At 42.1% G+C, this 24,064-nt stretch overlaps 1 protein-coding gene across 3 annotated transcripts in view; it reads right to left on the bottom strand.

The window, feature by feature from the left end:
- The window catches only part of adcy1b (adenylate cyclase 1b), a 63,666-nt gene that overhangs the window by 28,988 nt on the left and 10,614 nt on the right, over window positions 1-24,064 (bottom strand). For all 3 annotated transcript variants that reach the window (XR_009273646.1, XM_058793343.1, XM_058793353.1), the window contains exon 4: window positions 15,654-15,765. Coding sequence is in view for 2 of the 3 variants with exons in the window: in XM_058793343.1 (XP_058649326.1) it covers window positions 15,654-15,765 (112 nt within the window). In the remaining variant the exon portion in view is untranslated. The remainder of the gene's footprint in view (window positions 1-15,653; window positions 15,766-24,064) is intronic.

The raw sequence follows: 24,064 nt of genomic DNA, 5'->3' as shown, positions 1-24,064 counted from the left end.
AATACGCATTGCTAAGAACTTCATTTGGACAACTTTAAAGGTGATTTTCTCAATATTTAGATTTTTTTGCACCCTCAGATTCCAGATTTTCAAATAGTTGTATCTCAGCCAAATATTGTCCGATCCTAACAAACCATACATCAACGGAAAGCTCATTTATTTATTTATTGATGTATAAATCTCAATTTAAAAAAAAAAGAAGACCTTTATGACTGGTTTTGTGGTCCAGGGTCACAAATATACATTCACTCTGCATATATCTGTGCTTTTCGAGCCTCTGGATTATTGACAGTTAAGTCTTGGGTTTCTTGTACAGGGTTCATTTGAGCGTAGATTGGTTTGAGTCCTGCAGCATGACTTTAACACAGTCTCGTGCTGGAATTTATATCTTTGATATGATACATTGTAAAATATCAATATTCAATACCATTTTTGATACCGTGGTGAAAAGCTGCTATAACATTAAGGGTATAAAATCTGAACAGTATACAGTATCTCACAAAAGTGAGTACACCCCTCACATTTCAGCAACAATTTTAGTATATCTTCTCAAGGGACAATACTACGCAAATGAAACTTATATATATTTTAGAGTAGTCAATGTGCAGCTTGTATAGAAGTACAAATTTACTGTCCTCTAAATATAACTCAGCATATAGCCATTATTGTCTAAATAACTGGCAACAAAAATGAGTACACTCTAAGTGAACATGTTAAAACTGTGTCCAAAGTGTCAATATTTTGTAGGGGCACCATTGTTATCCAGCACTGCTTTAATCCTCCTGGGCTCGGAGTTCACCAGAGCTGTGCAGGTTGTTGCTGGGATCCTCTTCCATAATAACATCATGGAGCTGCTGGATGTTAGACACATGGTGAATGCCCCACATGTGCTCCATAGAGTTCAGGTCTGGAGACATACTTGGCCACTCCATCACCTTCACCTTCAGCTTCATCAGCAAAGCAGTTGTCATCTTGGCGGTGTGTTTGGGGTCGTTATTATGCTGGAAAATTGCCATTCGGCCCAGTTTCTGAAGGGAGGGCATCATATTTTGCTTCAGTATGTTGGAATCCATGTTTCCCTCAATGAACCTCAGCTCCTCAGTACCAGCAGCACTAATGCAGCACCAGACCATGAAGCTACCTCCACCATGCTTGACTGTAGGCAAGACACAGTTTTCTTGGTACTCCTCACCAGGGCATCGCCACACATGCTGGACACCATCTGAGCCTCATCAGATCAGCCTCATCCATCTTTGTCTCATCAGACCACAGGACATGGTTCCAGTAATTAATGCTCTTGGACAAGTTGTCTTCAGCAAACTGTTTGCAGGCTTTTTTGTGAGCCAGCTTCAGAAGAGGCTTCCTTCTGGGATGACGGCCATGCAAGCCGACTTGTTGCAGTGTGCGGCGTATGGTCTGAGCACTTACAAGCTGACCTTGCAGAATCTTCTGCAACCTCTAAAGCAATGCTGGCAGCACTCATACGTCTGTTTATCGAAGCCAGAACCTAAAGCACAGCACAAGGACCTAACTTCTTTGATCGACCCTTGTGAGGCCTGTTCCGAGTGAAACCCGTCTTGGAAAACCTCTGTATGTCACTGGCCACTGTACTGTAACTCAGTTTCAGGGTGTTACTGATCTTCTTTTAGCCTCGGCCATCTTTGTGGAGAGCAACAATTCTAATTCTCAAATCCTCAGAGAGTTCTTTGTCATGAGGTGCCATGTTGAACATCCAGTGGTCAGTATGAGAGAATTGTACTCAAAGCACCAAATTTTAACTGCTATAATATAAGATACACAAATTTGTATAGTCCTGTCAAGCAGACAAAAACATTGACATGATGAATAGGACGTGACTTTGCATGGTTAAACGACGTAGAGCTGTTATCACTTAGGGTGTACTCACTTTTGTTGCTAGCTTTTTTGACAATAATGGCTGTGTGTTGAGTTATTTTCAGAGGACAGTAAATCTTTACTGCTATACAAGTTGCACATTGACTACTCTAAAATATATCTAAGTTTCATTTCTTTAGAATTGTCCCTTGAGAAGATATACTAAAATGGTTGCCGAAATGTGAGGGGTGTACTCACTTTTGTGAGATACTGTAAGTATCACGAAGCCTGTTCATGCACTTCCGTTCGCTCGCCACCAGAGATCACCCGTTTACTACTATGGACTCTCACACTACACAGACTTACACTTCACCCCGGACTACAGTTCCCATCATCCATTGCACTGATTACACACACACACACACACACACACAGCTGAATTCAGTCAGACATGCTACATAAGCCATGGACTTCCTCTTTCTCACTGCCGAGTACTGTTTAGCACATGTCACTCTCCTAGTGATAGCTACATTACGGAGCCAGTCTAGTTTATCCGGTCATAGTTTCTAGTCTTGTGTTCGCCTGTTACCCGATTCTCGTCTGTGTATCTTGAATTAACCCTTTGCCTTGCCGTTTGGATTCTGTTTGCCCCTGTCTGGACTGTTGTTTGAGTTTACGGATTACCCCTCTTGTCTAGCACTTTGGATATCGTTTGCTGATCAAAGACCCACGCTTGTCCTAGGATTACTCTTTGCCTTGCCTGTGGTTTACCTGTTTGCCATTATCTGAATCTTGCCTGTTTAATGACCTCGTCTCTGAATAAAAGCCTTGCAAATGGATCCGCACATCTCACGTCTCGTTTGCCTCGTAACAAGACATTTTTGTACATTTTAAAGTTAAATGCAGGCCGACCTGGAGCAATGTGATGTGATCTTAGTCTTTCAGTCCACATCACATTCACATTAGTGATTTTAGGAAGCCAAATAATTTAAATATAATAATAAATATAGTAATAAACGTTAATAAATAATATTGTATTTTTGTTATTACTATTATTATCTCTAAGACAAAATATTTTATAATACAACTTAATTTAAAAATTAAAAATAATATATCATTATTTTAATTTACAGTAGAAAAATTACAATACTTATGTCTTAATTTCTTTATTTGCAAGAGTTAAATCCTTTTAATTTTGGCAGAAACCTGCAGGGAATAATTTAAGCTTATGTGACAACAGGAATATAGACACTTCTCATTATAAATCATCTATTGAATATTATGTGAATGTGAAAATAAAGTGCTGTCAGAGAGAGGAAACACAGCTGGTATCAGTGCATCGATAATGTGGGAAAGCGGTATTGAACTGTTTCAAATATATCAGTATTGATTTGTATCTAAATATCAATATTTTTGTCAAGGCTTCTGCACACATGTAAATCAGTAAATCTCTCATTCACACCATGTCTGGGGCTGCTTGATTGTAACGGAAGAGCTCTAGCTCTGTTCTTTCTCTTGAAGTGTTTATTACGTGTTACACAATCTGCATTACAATCCAGTCCAAAACCAACCCAGTGCTTTTCACTTGATTTCTGCAGCTGAAGTTTTAATTGTCAGACTCATCAGGATGGTTGTCATTACTGAAATTGCTACAGACAGATCTGTTGTCCTGCTTTTCTCCAGGGCTTTCTCTTTATATCTGAGACTGGTTTGATGTGTTGAGCATGTAGAGTCTGTAGTTTCACTGGCTTACATTAGTAGCACTTCATTGGCCATATTCACATTAAAATACAATTCTTTATGAAGTTTACATTTATACAATTAGCAAATGCTTTTATCCAAAGTGACTCACAAAAGAGGAACAAAGCAATTCATCAAATAGTCAACAATAATCGTAATACATTATTTTTAGACAACTAGATTAGAAAGCAAGCTTGAGAGGAGAAGAAATGCAGAGTAACAACAAACTGTTTGCGGAGTTAACAGTTATTCAGTTATTACTCAGTTATTGGATATTGAAGCAAATTTTGTTTCAGTGCTAATTTAAATAACAATAATAACAATATTACAGTTTTTCTGGATTGCTAACACACAATTCATGAAACAATTCACCATTTTCTCACAACTATAAACACAATCTCAAAACTACACACCAATTTGTGCAAACTTCAGACTTTCAGGTCAAAGTCAAACATTTTAGTCAAAAACATATTCTCTTTTGTCAGAATCTAATCTTTGTCCTCAGACGACACACAAAGCTGTCAAATACACAGACTATTTTCCTGACCAGAGAACACTAGTGAGATCAATTCATAACACTGTCACAAAAACCTGCTTTTGGGAAACAGGAGACATCTGGCTATTCAAAGACTGTTACAGTCTGCAGTATAGTGTAAGGAAATTTATTCATAAATAGAGCGATACAGATACAGTGAAATTCAGCAATAAACTGTAAGAAAAGTTTACTTTCATTACACTACTGTAAAGTGATCCTACAGTAGATGAAAATCACTAGAAGAGAACAAAGACCAAACAACTGAACATACAGTAAACACACATTGGAATATACTGTCAGTTACTGTACATAAATAAATAAATACAGTTTTTCTCAATTGCTAAAACACTATAACCAGGCTTTTGAACTAAAATTTCAAAGCCATAACGCCATTTTTCAAAAAGCACACCCATTTCGCTAAACTATAAACACTATTCCCTGCTTTAACACATGAGTCAGATTTGGTGAACTGTTACTGTAAAATGACACAAATCCCTACATTTCTCAGTTCTTACACCGTGTGATCATTTAAGAAAGCAATAGCATTCAATATTGTTCACTCAAGTCTGCACAGTTTGAGATCAGTTAGCACACAATTACCCAAGTGGAAACACTAGGAGTCAAAACTTATCACACATCAATCAGAGCCTTCGATGGATAAAGAGCCAAAGTCAGCTTACAATTTTTCTCAGTGGCTTTGGTGCATTTCTCAGATCAGAAATGAACTTCTCAAAACTACTTATTCAACCTCCTCATCATCAAGTCACTTGTGCACATCATAAAAAGTTTCTCGTTCTTTTGAACAAGTTGCAATTGCTTTGGTACATTCATGCAACTGATTATGTACATTTGTCTGTGGTTTCCTACATTATCAGTTACTATTGTCATGTTGCTCAAGATGTAGCCTATTATATAGTCCTCTGTGCTATAGTCTCACCCCTCAAAACATCTGGTCATTAGTTCATCGTATAAGTCATTAAATGCAAAATGGTTGATCTAGTTGTCATAAACTGTCAAGCATATTTTCTACATATTTCTATTAGACTTTTTTAGAAATTTGCTATGAACAGTGTTGGGCACGTTACTTTAAAAAAGTAATTAGTTATAGTTACTAGTTACTTCTCACAAATAGTAACTGAGTAAGTAACTGAGTTACATCATTATAAAAGTAACTAATTACCAGGGAAAGTAACTATTGCGCTACTTTTAAAAAATGTTCAAATGTCAAATACCACTAGTAAAAGTGTAACTGTGAATCATATCCAGTCTTTTTCAATCAATATCCCACATACAGTAATGTGTACATCTGTACTTTTGAAATGGATATACGGCATACATAAGAAGTGCAGCCTTCTGATTTCAGTACAGTAACTGTCATCCAAACTGTTGTCATAGTTTACAGCAGGTAATACTAACAGAGCGCAGTGTTTTATTGACAACATGACTAAGCATTCATCTTGTTTGTGAACAATGACACAAGGACATCAGGCATGCGAGAGGATTTTACCCCCGCTGTCTGACCAGGGTCAGTATAGCCTGTGATGCTGAAGAGGTTCTCTGCCCTGTTCCAGACCAAAGACGGGATGCTGGGGCAGAATAATCATTTTTGTTGATGTTTGCTGTATTGTACTGTACTATACAGTACATTAAATTGAGGAATAAAACATTTGGGGAGTACCACATTTATTACCGGTTTTTGTAGTATTGTTTTGAATTGATCTCATCAGTGTGTGAGACCGTGTTGTAGTGTGTGTGTTTTAGAGTGTTTGTGTGTCATGTCTAAGAGCAAAGTTTGGTTTTTCAGCAAGATTGAGTTGTTTTGAGTGGAGAGCTTCATTTTGACCTGAATATAGAAAGTTTGGGGAATTGAGTTAGAAGTTATGGATTCGTGTTTACTGTTTTGAGAATACAAGGCTTAGTTTCAAGAAATGTGTTTAAGCAATCGAGAAAAATTGTAAATAAATAAATTCAGCATCCTCTGCCAAGCTGCATTACAGTATTGGTGATATCCTTATTTGTTATACTATAACAGTTTCTTAGTCTTCTGAGAAAAGACTTTCTCTGCGTCCCTCGACAGACTCAGTTCTGCACAAATACATGTGAGAAGTACTCGGCTACAAATCAGTTCAACAGTTATGAGTTTGAGGCTGTGTGCTACAGTATTTACAGTACAAGTCCTCTCATCTGAAGTACTGTAATTGTAATGTAAGTAGATGATCCTGCAGGCAGCTTTCCTTATGATCATTCCAGCACAAGAACATGCTCAACTATAGCGCAACAAATGACCTTTGACCTCGTCCCCTTCATTTTTCTTTTCTCCTCCTATTCCTCTTTGTCTCCCGCGACCAGGATTCATTTTCCAAAACACATAATCAGCTCTTGTTCATATCATCCTGAGATTCTGACTGCTGTCATCAGTTCTGCTACTGAAAGTTCACACAGGGGTAAATGTGTGCTATTTGTGTTCATTTTGTGATTCTTGAGGTAGTTATGTTGTGTGTTTGTGTTTTCAGAATGAGAACATGGTTAAATCTGTGCAAAATGATGCTGTTCTTGTGTAGAGTTTTGCAGAAAACACTGAGCAAATTGGAGCATGTCTCAAAACAGGTCAAATGTGTTAAAAGTTTTGAGAAACGTGTCTTTGTTTCAAGAACTGTATGAATGGTTTGGAAAATTGTGCCAAATGAATCAGTTACAGTGTATTAGCAATCCAGAAAAACTGTAAATGTCAATCAAATGCACATAAACCACTTTATATGAGTGCAATCACACACACACACACACACACTCACACGAGACTCAATAACACACATGAGACAAACCACACGTCTCTGCAAACACTGTGTGTGTGTGTGTGTGTGTGTGTACTGGTTTTTGTGGTTTACGGAGACAAAATTTGTATAATAACATGGGTATGACAGAGGTATTACAATTTGAAGGTGGTTTCTGAGGACACTGCCTACAGTATGTCCCCGTAATTCAAAAGGCTTAAAAAACATACTAAACGGTGTTTTTTTGAAAATCTAAAAATGTACAAAGTCTCCTGTAAGGGGTAGGTTTAAGTGTAGGGTTGGTGTAGGACAATAACACATACAGTTTGTACAGTATAAAAACCATTACGCCTATGGAGAGTCCCCACAAGGATAGCAACCAGACATGTGTGTGTGTGTGTGTGTGTGTATGTGTGTGTGTGTGTCTGTAGTTGAGCAGCAGATGTAGGTCTGTGTCCTCAGAGATGTGTGTGTCTGCCATAGCCGATATCACATCAGTCACAGCCATAGGCGTAAATCCCGGGGGGGACAGGACCCCCCTATCTGAGGCTTGTCCCCCCTAAAAATATCATTACAAGCGACTCTGTGTATTGAAAATAATATAATGGACATATACTTAAAATAATTGTGTGATTAGTAAAACAAAATAAATGCAAAAAAACGTTTTAAGTTCAGAAATGTTTTGATTCCCCCCTCCCTTTCCTCATAGTGGTTTGGTCCACTGCCTGCTTTCCTTCTTTACCGATACACACACGAGTCCGGTGAGAGAGAGCAAGTTAGTTATGTGTAAGTAGGCTGTCAAGGCTATTTTATTATCTTTAAACATCGGGTGAAATGGTTCTTTCTCTTTAATACAGATGATGCTGGATCATTAATAAATTAGTCATGACAATTTTATGATATCCTTGATGTTTTTTCTATGAGCAATTATAAGGTTAACAAGCTTAATACCGTAGCTTGTCACCCACTACAACTAACATGGCGACAAGCCTGTGTGTGAACTGATATTAGGCTAATATTGTAGACCTATGTGTTGGGTTTCGTTCAATATGATGTTAAGTGGCAGATCAGTGGGTTTAATGCGGTTGAATTAATGCGAAAGAGAAGTAAGTTACTAGGTTTCAGACAAAACCTAAAATACTATAGATGACGCAAAATAATAATTATAATATGACTGCGTGGTGAACTGAACTCATATTTAAACATGGTCCATGCTGTGTACGCATATCTATCCTTACAAGTACAATTTTGGCTGTATTATTTGTGTCCCCTTCAAAAATTGCTCTTCAGAAATGTTATGTGTATTGTCCCCCCCTACTGTTAGATTAAATTTACGCCCCTGGTCACAGCACACATGAGCTGGAATCTGGGGCATTGCTATGCGGTTGCTAGGGTTTTTCTAGGTGTTTTCTTTCTGTTTGGTGTGAAAAGATTCTCTCTGATCTTCTGGTCTGTAGATGTGTGATTTTTCAGCTGTTTCATGGTCCAGCAGCACACTCTCCTCAACAACAACACATTTTGATTTGATAGACATCTGGTGTTGTGCTGTGTTGAGCTCATTACCGTGTGTGTGTGTGTGTGTGTGTGTGTGTGTGAGTGAGTGTCTTTCTTCACTTTTCAGAAAGTGGATCCTTAGTCCTGGATCAACGTTACTTCATTACCCCAGGAAAATGCACATGCTTTACAGTAGAAAACATATCAAACCTTTATGATCTCTTATTCTTCTTCTGTGAGGATGAGGATGATGTACGAGTCAGGGAGGTCAAATGTCAGGGATGTCTTACATTATATCCCATTGCATGTTGCAATCTCTTTACAGTTTCTTCTTACATACAGATATTTGTTTCATATGTTGAAATTTAAAGCTAAATTTTACATTGAATAAATAACTGAAGAAAATGAATATTTAGTCATAATTATAGTGCTCTGCCTGTCTGACACATTTGTGCACATCAATGCTTCTTCATTGCCGTCTGTCAAGTTTAACAGAGACTCACTTGCAAAATGGAAATAAATGCCTGACTTACACTTTTATAAAATGCGAGTTGTGCACTTGGGAAAACATGTCTAAAATGCATTAATACGCATCTGTCAGAGGTGTTCACAGGGCAGGAACAAGCTAAACTACATGCTTTTGCATTTGTTTGAGGAGTTCCATATAAAGAATTCTCATGTTTAGGATGCTTTGGGTCATGCGCTGTCCTGCAGCAGCTCTCTACACTACTGTAAAGTGATATGAGTGATGGATGTTTTCATCAATAATGAAATGTATTGTCAATTATTTTCCTGCTCAGTTATATTGATTAGTTGTGCAGCTACAAACTCTCACCTAACTCTAAAATCAGAGGCAAATGATAGTTTGTTAAGAATACTGTCCAAACCTGTAAATTTGTAAAGCAAGTGTTTAAGTCAGCAATAAATGAAAATTCACCATTTATCTCCTTTTCTAAATGCATACTGTTGATCTTATTGTGCACAAGTATTGTATCAGGTTTGTGTTGATGAGCCAACAAGTCTCTTAAAAGGGAAATGAGTGAAAATGTAAACATCATCCTACATGTCCAGAGGACGGCATTCTGTCAGATGAAACAAGAGCTTACTGATGCAATTTAATCAATTCGCTGTTTTCCCCAACCATTACTCCTGGTCAGAGGTGTCTCTAAAATTTTAGTTTATGCATAAAGTGGTGTTAAGCTTACTGGTGAAGCAAAAACATATTTAGTAATAAATGCTAATGAGGTGCACATGATGAATGACACAAGACTTCATGATCCCGTACTCTGTCACACGCTCACATGTGTTTTTCTCTCTTCTCATCTCCAGTGTACAGTAACACAGCATATAAATGCAAAGCTACGGATCGATCCGTGTCAGGTGTAACGGATGAGGCTGGCTTACTAGATTTACTGATTTCCTCGAGCCGCTCTGTCTGTGCTACATACGGATGTTCATCATGTGCGTCTGTCAAACCCTGAGCATTTCTGACTCCTGACCTACAGCTCCTCTAATCACACTAGTGTCACAGAGTCAAGACCACCTAAAACCAGACCAAGACCAGAGAGTGTCGAGACTAAGACAAGACCAACACCAACAGACCAGCACTCCTCAAATTCATCTGAAAGATTCACATTTAGAGCCTGAGAAACATCTTGGTAAAATAATAGACTTTTACAGTACAATTACAACTGCATAAATAATGTTATGAGATCAAAAATGTAAATATAAAATTTTTATATAGAAATATGTTGGGAAAATATACTGATACTTTTAAATATGAAATTAAAACTGGCAGTAAGTGGCATCAAATCACTTGTTCAGTAATGAAATACCACTGTGTCACACACAATAGTTTTAATTACTTTTGTGAAAAAGAGCAAAAACTTGTGTTTAAAATTGAGTCTAAAATATGTCACTAGCTACTAACTTATTGTTTAATGAACGTTTTAAATAAATACAACGTTTGCAATTGTGCTCATATTCATGAAAACAGCTTGCTCTTGTTATATTGCTTAATAACTTTTAACATATGTCACTATGGACTCAATTTTGTAGGCATTTGTATTCATTTTGGTGACCTTTTTTTTTTTTTACACAATCCCCCATTATTTTCTGAGTCCTCTTAGTCTGAGACAGAGACCTTCAAATGATCTCATTCAGTTTTCATTCAGTTACTGTCAAATAAACATGCTTTGTTCTTCATGGACAAAATGCATACTGTATTTCTGCTCACAGATTTCAGACCTTCCTCACAAGTGCTCAAGCTTTCAAAAATGCACAAAATAGGTCACAGAAATGATTACCTTGTGGCTATTTGAGGTGCTTTCTGTTTGGATGACAGAAACAGCGCTCCTGCTGCCAAAGGCTTGTCACATTTCTCAAAAATAATCTGGGTAATGAATTCAAAGACTAAAGAAAAATCAGAGCAAAAATGTGTCTAATTAATATATAAATTTACCAAACTAACCTCTCTACTAAAGATCTGCTCTGTATGAGATGTATGACTATATGAGGTATATATAAAGAGAGTATTATTAGACTGTCTGCTTAATGTCTGCTAACCTAACAGTCTAATGAGAGTTAGCAGACATGTAGCTGCAAAGTTACTGATAATAAGTGGAATGTCTAAAGTGGACTATTGAAAGAAGGCGTTACCAAGAAAACAAAATCTGGAGTGTTGCTCTTTCACAGTCAGGATTCAGTCATCTCAGAGTCAAACACTGAAGCTTGTGAGTGTTTAAGTGTGCCGTTGAAGCACAAGTGTGTGTGTGTGTGTGTGTGTCTGCCATGGAAACAGAGGAGCATAAAAAGCACAGAAAGATTAAAGTATATCAGCATCATCACAAACACTGCATACATTTGCATCATTAAGCCAAGAGCCCTTCAGGAGCCACAACGTCTGTTCTTCACTCTTCAGGAACGAAAGATTATTAGATCTCACACTGACAAATCTGTGCCAATTTAGCCTCTTAATTTAAATCTAAATGAGGAGAAATGAGGGCAAAATAAAGCAGTAAGCCATCTGAGGCAGTGAATATGAACAGAGCTGCTCAGAATATACTATAAGCCTAAATCCAGAAGACCCAGACAAACGTCCAAGGGTTTCACAATGGAAGGTTTCTTTTTAGGAGTAAAATAAGCTATTTAGTTAATTTCATGTTTTGCCCTTGATGTCTCTATACTGTTACACCTGGTCAAACCTACAGTATGAAAAAATACAGTAAGTTGCTAAACAGCAGACAGACATTTATGAACTGGATGAATCAGACAAGTGCTCTCATTATTATCATCATCATCATCATACAGCAGCTCATTAGGGACTCACACTGTAAACATGGCAGCTTCAAGTGTCACATTTGAAGTTTGACTTAGTGTAACTGATGTTGTAGAACAAAACATGACAGTCTCTGCAAGTAATGTTCACCTCAGACCTTACTTGACTCATGAATCAGAGAACAGTTCTAGAAACACATGGGTAATTCCCAAAGCAAAAAAAGCCTAAAAAGAGTGGTCTGTGGTGTGGTTCTTGCAAACTCTGCTTTTGATGTGAATGCAATCATACTAAATCAGTTGATGATGTATGAATTGGTCAAACTGTGTATATATGCGTTTACCCACTCACTTTCCTGATAAGCGTGATTGACGCAGATGAGAGAATGCATCTTATTTCTGCTTGCAGAAATTGCCTCCAGCATTCTTTTGAATCTCTGCATTACAGTCATGACAAATAAGCGCATAAGCGCTGTGTTGGCTCTTTGGAAATGAATAAAAATTTTCAAAATCTGAAGTACAAAAATGAAGCAAGCAAGCATCCATTAATTTAGCTGTCTTTCGCATCCTCGTTACCTAGTAACAGGGGTAAACTGCTATCACTCTAAAGACACAAACGTACCATGGTTCGGAACCAAAAAACACAGTATAAACACAAACCAGCGGGGGCAGTGGAAGGGGGGTGGGGGGTGCGTGGTCCGGACCAGGCAATCAAACCAAGTGTGAAAGCACCCTAAAACACACTTAACCATGGCAAAACCAGTGTAATGCAACACTAATATGGCATGACTGCAATATGCACCATGACTGATATGATTGCGACATCAATAAGGCAAAAGTGATTTTTGACAGGGATGACGCACTACTTCAAACTGGTTACATCTTTCATGCACTTAATAGCTCACAAAAGATCTGCAAATAAATGCAGGATAATATGAAGATTATGTGCAGTGTGCTCAGGCGCTGGCGTTCTCAGTGCTGTCCAAATAAATATCCCACCTTAAATATATCAGCCAAACAGAAAAACAGAATCTATAATTAATCACAGGTCTTGTGTATGCTTACTAAACTGGTCTCATGAAACACATCCTCGCTCTAATCCTGATCCATAACTGGTCCACGGTCAGCTACAATCACAACTGCTTCCCCACAATGCCAAGTCAGTGAGTCTGCACGTCACACCATATAAACACTTAATTGGATCAAACTGAACCTCCTGAAGTGGTTTTGCCCAATGAAGAGCGTTCCACTCCACAATCCTCTTACATGTCTTATTACTGGCATCTTTCCCACCATTGGTTAACCTAACGACTCGAAAAAAACAAAACAATACTTAATCCTACAGTGATTCAATAACCCTACAGACCGATCCCTCTTCTGTCAAAACTGTGTTCAGCCAGCTCTCTCTCTTTTCTTTTATAAGACATTCCGGAGAGGATGAAACACTGCAGCTGGCATAAGTTCACTCGAAATCATCACACTCGACCTGTCCACTGCATTCAACAGAGGGAATCATCAGATGCTTCTTGCTATCATAGGATCTGTAGTTCATTGACACAAGCAGAGCCTTTGAGGGTTTGTTGAGGCAGAGGATAAACACTGGGGTGCCACAGGGTTCAGTGTTTGGTCCCCTCCAATTGTCCAAATACACAACCCCATCTTACAGATGATACGCAGCTCAGCTCTTTCTGCCTGGTGACCTCATCGTCTCATCTAAGTGACCTTCAGGCATCTAGGACTGAGTGAATGAGCTCACCTCATATAACCATTATAAGCAGGTCAAAACGACACCTACTACAACATTAACACTTTCTGTTCCTGCAGAACTCTGCCAGATCTGCTGAGAACATCACAGCTCTCACGAGCCAGCTGAAGATACTCCTCTTCACTTAATTCACCCACAACCACCAAAAATACAGGCACTGCTCATGTTTTATATTTCCAAAGCAACCTGCTATGTACTTCCTGTTCTATTCACTTCTGCACTAGTGCTGGTTTGTCTTAGAACTACAATAATAGGGTTCTGTTAATACTGTTGACATCTCTAGGATAAATTACCTCTGTTTTTCCTCATTCATAAGTGTGTTTGTTTTGTCAATTTGGATAAAAGCATATTTTAAGGTGCATTTAGTACATTTTTCTTCATTCAAAAAAGTTGTACACTTAAAGAAACAGACAGTGCTATAGGGTTATTTCATGTCAACTCAACCCCATTTCAGAAACTTCCCTGACTAAAATGTTTGATTTTGTCAACAATTTTATTTTATTTTTTTCTGAAGGAGGACAAACATAAAGACTTGATGAAAGTTAAAATGTTAAATATCTCGGATGTGTATTTACTGAGTAATCCACTATACTGTAAAGGATGGTCAAAATGACCATTTTCATCTGAGATTCAGAGCCAAATTACAGGAGGGTAAAAATGACTTTAGAAATATGGCAGCATAATTATGTCATTTTCACACAGAGTTTTGTACTTCTGTTAGTTAAATCTGTTGACTTTAGCAATCTTCGTTGCATCACATGACAATGGTGAAAGTTGAAACATGGGAAACAAGTATTTTTCAAGTTCAAAATTTAGCTGTGGACCTCTGGTTGCATTGACACTGAATGCCCCTTTAGACAAATATAAAGTCTTTACACAGTTTACTGCAAATATCACACGTTTATATATATATATATACTGTACCCCTAAAGGATCACACAGATATCAGTGAATGTGTACAAAGATAATGCAAAACGATTTAACAACAAACCTAGTACACATACTTCAAACACAGCATAAGAACGGAGGCAGAGTCTAGAGTGATTATATGGACGAGTATGTGTGAGATTCAGCAGACAGTCCAAACAGAAGGAGTATGAGTGGACCAAACGAAACGTGTGAACAAACTGACCCTGCAACGAAACAAGCTCACACCACAGACCGACAATCACACTGAAACACTGAGCGCAGGCCTGCTGAAAGACCTTCTGACGCTGACAGAAACATGTCTGTGTAATCCATGGATTAAAGGATTTCATAGGCACATGTGAATGTAAGCTATTCTAATGTCTAGATTACATCGAGATGCATCTACATGTTTACTTGAACAGGCACACGTCTTCACATTAAAGCACCTTCACCTTCACAAACCCTAACGAAGACAGACAGGAGAGATTTAACCGGTGTGAGCGTGCAAGAGACTGAAAACGACTCTGACTGAACTTTTCCAACAGCAAGCTGAAAATACTCACGCAGTGAATCACCCTGATATTAACCTAAAACATCACTAAATAATATTCAGAAAAAAACATCACCAAGTCATAAAAGATCTGACATTCTTTTATGTATTTAAAATAAAACAACCTCTGCTGTTTCAGTACTTTTATAATGAACTGTATATAGGCCTATTCCAAAAGAAATCCACATTCTATTGGGTCAAAAACAAAAAAGTTTACTGAAAGTATGACCTTCCTCAGTGCTTTAATGCCAAACCAGGAAGCAAGTTACATGATAATATTCATATTATATTGACAAATAACTCCCCCCCCCCCCATTTTTTTTTTTTTTTTTTTTTTTTGAAAGCCAGAAAAGCCTCTCAAAGTGAAGATGTTTCCTAAAATCTGTGAGAATGTGTGAAATATCGATGTCTCTAATATAATCAATGAAGCGTCTAATTACTTTGGAAAGGTGATTTCATCTGTTTGTTGTATCTGTTGTAGATGTCGGTGCTCGATATAGATTACTTTCATGCTAGTACTACTGTGAATTTAGATACAAATAAAGATACTGTGTGTTTGACAAGATGTTTGTGAAGCTCTTTCACACATATAACTCTGAGGTTTGATGGAACTCCTGAGGGATCAGTCTAACATGATCCCACCGCTGTCATCGTTTCATCTTTATCACATATAACTCTCTGATTATGCATAACTTCCCCTGCGCTCACACCTGTCCTCCTGTTGCTGTTGCCGGGGTGTGAAGTCACCATAGCAACAGGCGTGAACCAATGAGAGCAACTCACCGTGGCGAGCTCGTCAAACTTGCCGAAGAGCTCGTTGAGGAGTTTAACGAGTTCCTGCGCCGTGCACTGCGACGCCAGACACGTGAAGCCCACGATATCCGCAAACAGGATACTGCAGGAAAAAACACACAGAAAATCATTAGACGCTTCCTAACACTTCACAGGAGGAAAAACAAAGACATGCGTTTGCTCTCTTGAGGAGACGTTTACTCTCAGAATCTGCTGTTTGTCCATCAGGAGCTCAGACTAAAAGAGATGTATACTGTATACTCTATATGTGCTGCTTTATTTGAATCTGGGAGTCAGAGTTTTATTGATTGCTCCACCTGATTGAGATTTCAGTGAATTATTTAATGTCAGAAAACATCAGCTCAGGTCTGTGTGAAGGTTCAGTCACAGAGGGTCTGTCCCGTATCTGTCCATCCACCGTGATTTAATAATGAAGCGACAGAGACGGGTCAGTGAATCAGAACAGAATGAAGCCGCAATTATCTTTGTGAAGAAAGAAAAAATATAAACCTTAATATTCATTATTAGCTTACATTTTTGCTTTAAATCTTTAAATGAAATCTGGTGAGTGAGACTTAAAATTTATAGAAAAATCAAACTGTATAAACTGCTGTTTGTGCTCAAATCAGTGTTATTTTAGTATCACTGAGATACTGTTATAGTTTTTATCAATATTTTATTAATTACTTACTTTCTTTTTTCCATTTCTGCAAGCACTATTCCTAAATATATCATCTATGAGCATAATAATTTAAATCAAAGACATTTTATTCTGTATATTTTGGTGTTGCTGTTCATTTCTTGCACAATGAGCCATTGTAATTCTTTCTTTGATCTTCTGCTATAAACATCTAAATGTGTTTGATTTGTTTATGCGCCTGACGTTTGCTCATCTAAAGTTCTCGAGCAGTTTCAGTGCTGTGATTAATATTGTTATTTGGCAGACAGAGCTGTTTTTCTGATGCAGCACACAGCAGTTATATCAGTCCTTCCATAAACAGCATGATCTTCACAGGTGAGCGAGAGCTGAAGGTGTAGGTGACGGAGAGATTACACCCATCAGAACAAACCCTGTGTGTGTCACATTTATTTCTAAAGCCTTTTATACAATACAGATTGTTTCAAAGAAGCTTCATAATAATAAATAATAGTCAAATAAAAGTATAAATGATGTAAACTTCATCAAATATGAAGCAAATTCAATTTCAACTGTAAAGCAGCTCTACAGAAGACAAGAGTCATTATTCAGATCCAGTCAGCTCAGTGTTGATTCAATTCAGTTCAATATCAGAGTAGATGTTGAAAAATTCATAAATTATGGCCTTATACAACACATTCATGTTTTAAATATGAATTCACTTATTTATTTATTTATTTTCAGAAAACAAAATATGAACAGATTTAAGCAAGACTTAAGTAACTTACCCCCGGTTTCACAGACAAGGCTTGAGCCTAAATGTAAGTCTGAGCTGTTTCAAGTGAAAGAAACTTGCTCTCACTGATCTTAAAATATTTCAGTGCCTTTGTTTTGTCTGAAGATGTTGTCAGTGATGTTTTTATCTAAGGTACGTTTATAAAAATTACTTAAATGTCCTAATTGAACTATGGTCTGATCCTGGCTTGTCTAAGCCCTGTTTGTGAAACCAGGCTTTTGTTTCTCAAGCAAATATATCTTGATTTAATAATGTTGATATATGCTACCTGATCTCATGCATGGCAGTTACGTACCTGGGTGCACAAATTTACAGAGTTTCAATGAATAAAATGTAACTTTCGCACAATTACTTGAAGAATATCATGCTATGACTTCAAAACAATATTAATATGCTGGGAGATTTGAAAACTGATGCTTTTGAACATTATCATCGCACACATCCAGCTTCATATCTATGGGTTTTCATAGACGGTAGGTTTGTTCGGTAGCTCGGACTTAGGAGAATATGCGATAGAGCATTAATTTTTAGCGACAGTCCCCGGATATTTGAATTCTGAACCGCCGCTGTCACATCTCACAGGGGAGCACGGGAACCAGGAACGAGAAGACGAGGAATTAGCAACACGGGAGTTTAATATATAGACAGGAACACAGATCACAGGTAGGGTAGACACTTACGTAGACACTTAGGTTGACGTACAAAGACCGACCAACACTAACTGAAAGGACTGGGGTTTATAAAGACAAGACAATCAATGAACTAAGGAGACACACCTGGAATCAAATTAAACAATCAAGGGGAGACAGAAACTAGGTCACAGGGCACACATGGGGAGCAAAACACACACAAGACAGTCCAGGGACGTGACATTACTCCCCCCTCCCGGAAGGTGCGTCCTCGCACCGTGGAACAACAGAGGGGGGGGGAAACGGGTGGGAACCATGGCGGAGGCTCAGGAGGAGGACGGACCACCGGGAGGAGGTCGGCAGACAGAGACCAGGGAGGCAACGAAGGAGGGAGGAGCCAGGGAAGAGACAGGAGGGACCCGGAGCAGGAGGAGCCTGGCCGGACCCAGGCCACAGCCATGATGATGGCCCACGGTGGAGCCGACGGAGGGAGGAGCCATGGAGGAGGAATGGCCTCCGACTCCAGGGGGCCGACCAACGGCGGCGGAGCAGGTGGTGGAGGAGCCCGAGGCGGAGACGGAGAGCCGACGAGCCAGGGGAATGCCGAGGATCCGGGGGGCCAAGGTGGAGCAGAGTGCTCTGGCGACCGAGGCGAAGGCGGAGCTCCGGAGATCCGCGGCGGAGCCGGAGCGACTGAGGACCAAGGTGGAGCTGGCGGGAGGAAGGAGCCCAACTGAGCCGGTGGGACGGAGCGACGAGGTGCAGCCGGAGGAGCGGAGTCCTGAGGCGATGGCGGGTCGACGCCCGACCAAGGCGGAGCCGGAGGGACGAGGAGCCTGGTGGAGCTGGAGGATCGACGGGTGACGGTGGAGGCGAGGGAGCTAGGAGCCGAGGTGGAGCCGCTGGGTCAACGGGCCGAGGCAGAGTCCGGGCCGAGGAGGTTGGAGGCGGAGGTGAGGATACTCCAGCCCAGCGATGCTGGAGGATGGCAGTCCTGTGGGGCTCGCACCGTATTGATGGTGGGCTGAGGGCGAGCAGAGGGGCTGCCAGACGACAGCGGTGGAGGAGGCAGGAGCGGGTGGGAGGGTGGGCATTTGCGAGGGGCCGGCACTGGGGGGCGCTCTTGAAGCGCGGACACTTGGGGGCGCTCTGGCAGCGCGGAGACAGGGAGACGCTCTTGCAGCGCGGAGACAGGGAGGCGCTCTCTTGGTGTAGGCACTGGGGGGCGCTCGGGAAGCGCTGTGCTGGACGGAACCAGCGGAGACTCTTGGGAGCGCCTTCTTGGCGCAGGCACTGGGGGGCGCTCGGGAAGCGCTGTGCTGGACGGAACCAGCGGAGACTCTTGGGAGCGCCTTCGTGGCGCAGGCACTGGGGGGCGCTCGGGAAGCGCTGTGCTGGACGGAACCAGCGGAGACTCTTGGGAGCGCCTTCTTGGCGCAGGCACTGGGGGGCGCTCTGGAAGCGCTGTGCTGGACGGAACCAGCGGAGACTCTTGGGAGCGCCTTCTTGGCGCAGGCACTGGGGCGCTCGAGCGCTGTGCTGGGCGGAACCAGCGGAGACTCTTGGGAGCGCCTTCTTGGCGCAGGCACTGGGGGGCGCTCGGGAAGCGCTGTGCTGGACGGAACCAGCGGGGACTCTTGGAAGCGCCTTCGTGGCGCAGGCCCTGGGGGGCACTTGCGAGGGGCCGGCACTGGCGGGCACTTGCGAGGGGCCGGCACTGGGGGGCGCTCTTGAAGCGCGGACACTTGGGGGCGCTCTGGCAGCGCGGAGACAGGGAGACGCTCTTGCAGCGCGGAGACAGGGAGGCGCTCTCTTGGTGTAGGCACTGGGGCGCTGAAGCGCTGTGCTGGACGGAACCAGCGGAGACTCTTGGGAGCGCCTTCTTGGCGCAGGCACTGGGGGGCGCTCGGGAAGCGCTGTGCTGGACGGAACCAGCGGAGACTCTTGGGAGCGCCTTCGTGGCGCAGGCACTGGGGGGCGCTCGGGAAGCGCTGTGCTGGACGGAACCAGCGGAGACTCTTGGGAGCGCCTTCTTGGCGCAGGCACTGGGGGCGCTCTGGGCGCTGTGCTGGACGGAACCAGCGGAGACTCTTGGGAGCGCCTTCTTGGCGCAGGCACTGGGGCGCTCGAAGCGCTGTGCTGGACGGAACCAGCGGAGACTCTTGGGAGCGCCTTCTTGGCGCAGGCACTGGGGGCGCTCGAAGCGCTGTGCTGGACGGAACCAGCGGGGACTCTTGAAGCGCCGTGGCGCAGGCCCTGGGGGCACTGCGAGGGGCCGGCACTGGCGGGCACTGCGAGGGGCCGGCACTGGGGCGCTCTGGCAGCGCGGAGACAGGGAGACGCTCTTGCAGCGCGGAGACAGGAGGCGCTCTTGCAGCGGAGACAGGGAGGCGCCTTTTGGTGTAGGCACTGGGGCGCTCGGGAAGCGCTGTGCTGGACGGAACCAGCGGAGACTCTTGGGAGCGCCTTCTTGGCGCAGGCACTGGGGGGCGCTCGGGAAGCGCTGTGCTGGATGGAACCAGCGGAGACTCTTGGGAGCGCCTTCGTGGCGCAGGCACTGGGGGCGCTGAAGCGCTGTGCTGGACGGAACCAGCGGAGACTCTTGGGAGCGCCTTCTTGGCGCAGGCACTGGGGCGCTCTGAAGCGCTGTGCTGGACGGAACCAGCGGAGACTCTTGGGAGCGCCTTCTTGGCGCAGGCACTGGGGGGCGCTCGGAAAGCGCTGTGCTGGACGGAACCAGCGGAGACTCTTGGGAGCGCCTTCTTGGCGCAGGCACTGGGGGCGCTCTGGGCGCTGTGCTGGGCGGAACCAGCGGAGACTCTTGGGAGCGCCTTCTTGGCGCAGGCACTGGGGGGCGCTCGGAAAGCGCTGTGCTGGACGGAACCAGCGGAGACTCTTGGGAGCGCCTTCTTGGCGCAGGCACTGGGGGGCGCTCGGGAAGCGCTGTGCTGGACGGAACCAGCGGAGACTCTAGAGGGCTCTTGCGAGGGGCCGGCTCTGGTGGGCTTGCCATACTCTCTGCCGGCGGGCTTGCCATACTCTCTGCCGGCGGGCTTGCCATACTCTCTGCCGGCGGGCTTGCCATACTCTCTGCCGGCGGGCTTGCCATACTCTCTGCCGGCGGGCTTGCCATACTCTCTGCCGGCGGGCTTGCCATACTCTCTGCCGGCGGGCTTGCCATACTCTCTGCCGGCGGGCTTGCCATACTCTCTGCCGGCGGGCTTGCCATACTCTCTGCCGGCGGGCTTGCCATACTCTCTGCCGGCGGGTTTTCCTGGACCGCGAACGGCGGCTGGTGAAGGGAAACGTTGACCTCCAGATCCGCTTTCCCAGTCCAGTAAATCCTCCTCCATGTCCAGCAGCCCCAGATAGATGATCAGCTCATCCTCAGCCGTGATGCAGGGGCGGAGCTCCACTCCGCGCTCACACCGCCCACGGTTGGCTCCTCGCGATGGGCACCGCCGCCGCTCGCACCTGATCTGACGTGTTGGGCTCAACTTCCGGGCGATCTTCCGCTCAGTCGCTCGGCCGCGCTGGCTCGTAGATCGCGGCGGGAATGGCTCTCCGTCATCGGTGGGCTCGGGCTGATGCTCCGTACCGCTGGGAGTTGGTGGGCTGGGCTCTGGGTCTGGAGTGGATCTGGCGAGATCATCCTCGGAAGAGACGGTGAGGGTGATCCGTTTCTCACCAGAATCCACTCCACAGGCGGCGAAATCCTCTCGAGGACCATCCTCGGACGACAGCGCTCTGCACGCGGTGTTCAGACTTGCGTTGTAGAATGAGCAGAGCGTGCCGTCCGGGTAGCTGGTGTCATTAGCTATCATCAGGAATAGTCTGGTGTGGTCCTCGAGATCGTTCCCCTGCTCCAGCAGGAGGAGGAGGAATTCGGGCCGAACATAGGGATCCATAGATGCACAACGGAAAGAAAAACACTGGGTAAAACGGAAACAAAACGGAGGGAATGAAGCCGCAATTATCTTTGTGAAGAAAGAAAAATATAAACCTTAATATTCATTATTAGCTTACATTTTTGCTTTAAATCTTTAAATGAAATCTGGTGAGTGAGACTTAAAATTTATAGAAAAATCAAACTGTATAAACTGCTGTTTGTGCTCAAATCAGTGTTATTTTAGTATCACTGAGATACTGTTATAGTTTTTATCAATATTTTATTAATTACTTACTTTCTTTTTCCATTTCTGCAAGCACTATTCCTAAATATATCATCTATGAGCATAATAATTTAAATCAAAGACATTTTATTCTGTATATTTTGGTGTTGCTGTTCATTTCTTGCACAATGAGCCATTGTAATTCTTTCTTTGATCTTCTGCTATAAACATCTAAATGTGTTTGATTTGTTTATGCGCCTGACGTTTGCTCATCTAAAGTTCTCGAGCAGTTTCAGTGCTGTGATTAATATTGTTATTTGGCAGACAGAGCTGTTTTTCTGATGCAGCACACAGCAGTTATATCAGTCCTTCCATAAACAGCATGATCTTCACAGGTGAGCGAGAGCTGAAGGTGTAGGTGACGGAGAGATTACACCCATCAGAACAAACCCTGTGTGTGTCACATTTATTTCTAAAGCCTTTTATACAATACAGATTGTTTCAAAGAAGCTTCATAATAATAAATAATAGTCAAATAAAAGTATAAATGATGTAAACTTCATCAAATATGAAGCAAATTCAATTTCAACTGTAAAGCAGCTCTACAGAAGACAAGAGTCATTATTCAGATCCAGTCAGCTCAGTGTTGATTCAATTCAGTTCAATATCAGAGTAGATGTTGAAAAATTCATAAATTATGGCCTTATACAACACATTCATGTTTTAAATATGAATTCACTTATTTATTTATTTATTTTCAGAAAACAAAATATGAACAGATTTAAGCAAGACTTAAGTAACTTACCCCCGGTTTCACAGACAAGGCTTGAGCCTAAATGTAAGTCTGAGCTGTTTCAAGTGAAAGAAACTTGCTCTCACTGATCTTAAAATATTTCAGTGCCTTTGTTTTGTCTGAAGATGTTGTCAGTGATGTTTTTATCTAAGGTACGTTTATAAAAATTACTTAAATGTCCTAATTGAACTATGGTCTGATCCTGGCTTGTCTAAGCCCTGTTTGTGAAACCAGGCTTTTGTTTCTCAAGCAAATATATCTTGATTTAATAATGTTGATATATGCTACCTGATCTCATGCATGGCAGTTACGTACCTGGGTGCACAAATTTACAGAGTTTCAATGAATAAAATGTAACTTTCGCACAATTACTTGAAGAATATCATGCTATGACTTCAAAACAATATTAATATGCTGGGAGATTTGAAAACTGATGCTTTTGAACATTATCATCGCACACATCCAGCTTCATATCTATGGGTTTTCATAGACGGTAGGTTTGTTCGGTAGCTCGGACTTAGGAGAATATGCGATAGAGCATTAATTTTTAGCGACAGTCCCCGGATATTTGAATTCTGAACCGCCGCAATACGTATCTGAAGCAATGTAATAAAAAAAAAACAGCAATACGTACCAATATCTACACTGTAAAAAGTGATAAGTTGACTTAACTTTAAAGAATTGAGGAAACCCGTTGCCTTAAAATTTTCAAGTAAATGATAATTAAAAAAATAAGTTAATTGAATTGTCAAGTTCACTTAATTTTTTTTTTTTATTATTATTATGTACTTAATAATTTTAAGGCAATGGGTTTCCTCAATTTTTTTAAGTTGTCAACTTTAACTTTTTACAGTGTACGTAATAAAAACGTGCCAGGGTTCACATATTGAACCTGTGTTTTAGCGCCACTCAGTGGACATTTCTATTTGAAACTGCAGCGAAACGTGCTGTAAGGTTCGTAAAAACTGTGTCACACAAAAAATGCGCAGAGGTACGTATTTTTATGAGACCAGGTTGGATATATTTGTATCTGAAAATAAGACAAAACACAGAGTAAGAGCCTCATGTTTTGCAGAAGTGTGTTCAGATAAGAACACACTACAGTCACTCAGATCAAGCTCAAGCCTCACTGCAGTGTTAGAATAAAGCCACATATGAAGCAGGTCTGATGAGGTTTTGTCATGATCACACACACACACACACACACACACACACACACACACACATGGACACTGACGTCCAGCTACATCTGAGCTGTGAAACACACGGGCTGAGAGCGAGGCATGTGTGTGTGTGTGTGTGTGTGGGCGCGTGTGAACACTGAGATGCTGTCATAGCGCAGATGTCAATACAACCACGCTGCCATAAATTGAGTTTGCTGTGAATGTTTGAATGCGGCTCCATCTGTGACAGAGATCATGCCGAGGATGAGCAG

Source organism: Onychostoma macrolepis, chromosome 02, assembly GCF_012432095.1.
Source record: "Onychostoma macrolepis isolate SWU-2019 chromosome 02, ASM1243209v1, whole genome shotgun sequence".
Taxonomy (NCBI): Eukaryota; Metazoa; Chordata; class Actinopteri; order Cypriniformes; family Cyprinidae; genus Onychostoma; species Onychostoma macrolepis.
This window is presented reverse-complemented; position numbering and strand designations above follow the sequence as displayed.